This window comes from Mandrillus leucophaeus, unplaced genomic scaffold, assembly GCF_000951045.1.
Source record: "Mandrillus leucophaeus isolate KB7577 unplaced genomic scaffold, Mleu.le_1.0 Scaffold372, whole genome shotgun sequence".
Classification (NCBI taxonomy): Eukaryota; Metazoa; Chordata; class Mammalia; order Primates; family Cercopithecidae; genus Mandrillus; species Mandrillus leucophaeus.
The window spans coordinates 663,227-666,053 of record NW_012103943.1 but is presented as its reverse complement, the minus strand read 5'-3'; the positions used below and the strand labels follow the sequence as shown (position 1 = coordinate 666,053).

The 2,827-nt window shown below is 36.7% G+C and overlaps 1 protein-coding gene across 1 annotated transcript in view; it reads left to right on the top strand.

Moving 5' to 3' along the window:
- The window catches only part of SFXN1 (sideroflexin 1), a 41,802-nt gene extending 39,229 nt beyond the window's left edge, over window positions 1–2,573 (top strand). The window contains exon 11 of the mRNA XM_011990170.1: window positions 1,396–2,573. Within this exon, the coding sequence (XP_011845560.1) occupies window positions 1,396–1,492 (97 nt within the window). The 3' untranslated portion in view covers window positions 1,493–2,573. The remainder of the gene's footprint in view (window positions 1–1,395) is intronic.
- Window positions 2,574–2,827: the final 254 nt, after the last annotated feature.

Below are 2,827 nucleotides of genomic sequence, written 5' to 3'. Positions count from 1 at the left end.
CAGGGCTTCGGGATCAAGAAAGATCTGCCTTCAGCATCTCAGTTGCACCTCAGGTTTCCTTACCTGTACAATTATGATAATACTGGACTTCTAGAGTTTTCATAAGGATTAAAATGCATAATGTCTGGCCCAGCAAATGAGCAATAAGTCATAGCCATTATCATTACCATCATCAATGTCATCATTGAGTAAAATGACTCAAAGACCCACTACCTAAGCAGTAGCCATCGTGGGATTTTTTTTTCCTACCTTTTTTCTATATTCGTAATTGTTAAAATTTGTTTTACATATTTGAAATATAAACTTGTATCCTGACTTTTTTTTAACCTTACAGTCTATCACGTGTCAACTATATTAAATACCAATTTTTTTATTGTTTTTTAGAGACAGGGTCTCACTGTCTTGCCCAGGTTGGAGTGCAGTGGCACAGTCATAGCTTACTACAGCCTTGAACTTCTGGGCTCAAGCAATCCTCCTATCTCTGCATCCTGAATAGCTGGGGCCACAGGCATACACCAACACACCTGTCTTATTTTTTATTTTGATAGATACAAAAATTTGGGTCTCACTAGGTTACCCAGGCTGGTCTCAAACTGCTGGCCTCAAGACATCCTCCTGCTTCAGCCTCCCAAAGCTCTGAGATTACAGGTGTGAGCCACTGCGCCCAGCCTCAATTTTTTTTTTAAACTAATTACATATCAAAATATTAGCAGTTTTTCTGGTAGGTATTCTGGACAATTTTCTTTATACTTTAATGAGTATGTATTTCTCTCAAAGAATAAGCTTTTTTATATATATATATATATACCCATAATACCTTCAAATACATTCTTAAGCACTTAAAGACTAACAGCAGTTATCTCTCAGTGGGATTATAAATGTTTTGGGGTTTTTTTGTACATTTTAGTATTTTCTGAAATTTTTTCAATAAGCATGTATTATATATGGTAAACAAAAGCACATTAATGCAGGCAAATTATTAATGTTATACATTTCACTGACTGCATATATCTTTTTTTATCAATGGTGAACATTGCAAATGATTGATACTGTTTTTCTTAGGAAGTGGCATTGCCACAAATGGTTTTTCCAGCACCAGCAGGGTCTGAGAGTGTCATCACCATACCCTCTTGCCAGCAATAAGAGATTTCACCTTTTAATAACGTGAGAGGGAAAAGTTGGGTGTTGGGTTCTTAAGATGCATTTCTTCCATTATGAGTGACAATTTTCTGAAAGGAACATAATCTCGTTTTCTAGCCGTATGAAGCATTTCTCCAACAAGACCCACTGTACCAGTCCTGGGATCTCCACGCCTGTGCCTTCTCCATGCTCTTTCTAGATCCTGATTCTCACCTCTGCCTGTGTAATAACCCTGTCATTTCTCCCTTATCCCAGTTCCATGTCTGTGACAAGCTTGGAGGCCGAGTTGCAAGCTAAGATCCAAGAGAGCCATCCTGAATTGCGACGCGTGTACTTTAATAAGGGACTGTAAAGCAAGGAGGAAACCTCTGCAGCTCATTCTGCCACTGCAAAGCTGGTGTAGCCATGCTGGTGAGAAAAATCCTGTTCAACCTGGGTTCTCCCAGTTACAGAAACCTTTTAAAGATCCACATTCGCCTTTTAGAATAAAGCTGCTACTTTAACAGAGCACCTGGCATGGGCCAAGTGCCTGATACTCCCTTACATTGAATCATGTTATGATTTATAGAAATACCCTTCCTTTAGCTTTTATAGTCATTGTTTTTCAAAGACAGTATACCAGCCATCACCCAGGGTTTTAAAAAAGTACCAATAGACATAGAATAGGTGCTCAGTGTATGGTCAGTAAATATTCTATTGATTATCAATCAATGAAAAGAGAATCTGTTTAAAATATTGAATTTTCATCTCACTCCCATTCCAAATCAAGAAGATCTCAGCAGTGAACTGGGAAAATACAAAAGCTCTGGGCTAATGTATAAAAACCTACCCCGAAATATTAAGGGCAGTTTGCTTCTAGTGTGGGGACTGTGCTGGCCCAATGAAGGTAACGAAGTTTTTGGATTTGGAGGGTGAAAACTCCTTCACACCCCTTCCAAAAGTCAGTCACGGACCACTGCAACATGCCTTCCTGCTGGATCATGATATACATTCAGATTGTGGGTGGATTGCCTTGGTTGACTTTTAATTTATTGTTTTATGTTCTTATAAAGATGTTAATCTTACCTTGCAGTTATTGACTTTATATTCAATTATTTACATCAAATAATGAAATTACTGAAATGTACAAATGTCAAATTTTGGAAGTATATTCAATACCAATGCTGTGTGAGTGGGCTGAATCTAGTTCATTGTTTTTTTTTTTTTTGGTAAGAAGTGAGACTACAGTTCCAGCTACCTACATGTCTTTTCTTGTCATCCTTATAGATCTCTTTGGCTTTCAGAAAGATACAGTGATAATGTGTATGAATCAGTCACAGTGAATTTTACTTGAATATTGTATGTTGCATTCCACTTCATTGGAAGATAATGAAATGTACCACTGTTTACATCATCTGTAGTGATTTCACAGATAATATATTTAATATAACAGATTATGTTTCAAGTCTGTAGATGTCGAACGTTGTAGACAGTCGGCCCTCTGTATCCATGAGCTCTACATCTGTGAATTCAGTCAAGTTTGGATGGGAAATATTTTTTAAAAAGATACAAAATATACATAATAATGAAAAATAATACAAATTTAAAAACCAATACAGTATAACAACTATTTACATAGTGCTTACATTGTATTAGGTGTTATAAGCAATCTAGAGATGATTTATCAAGTATACAGGAGGATGTGCCT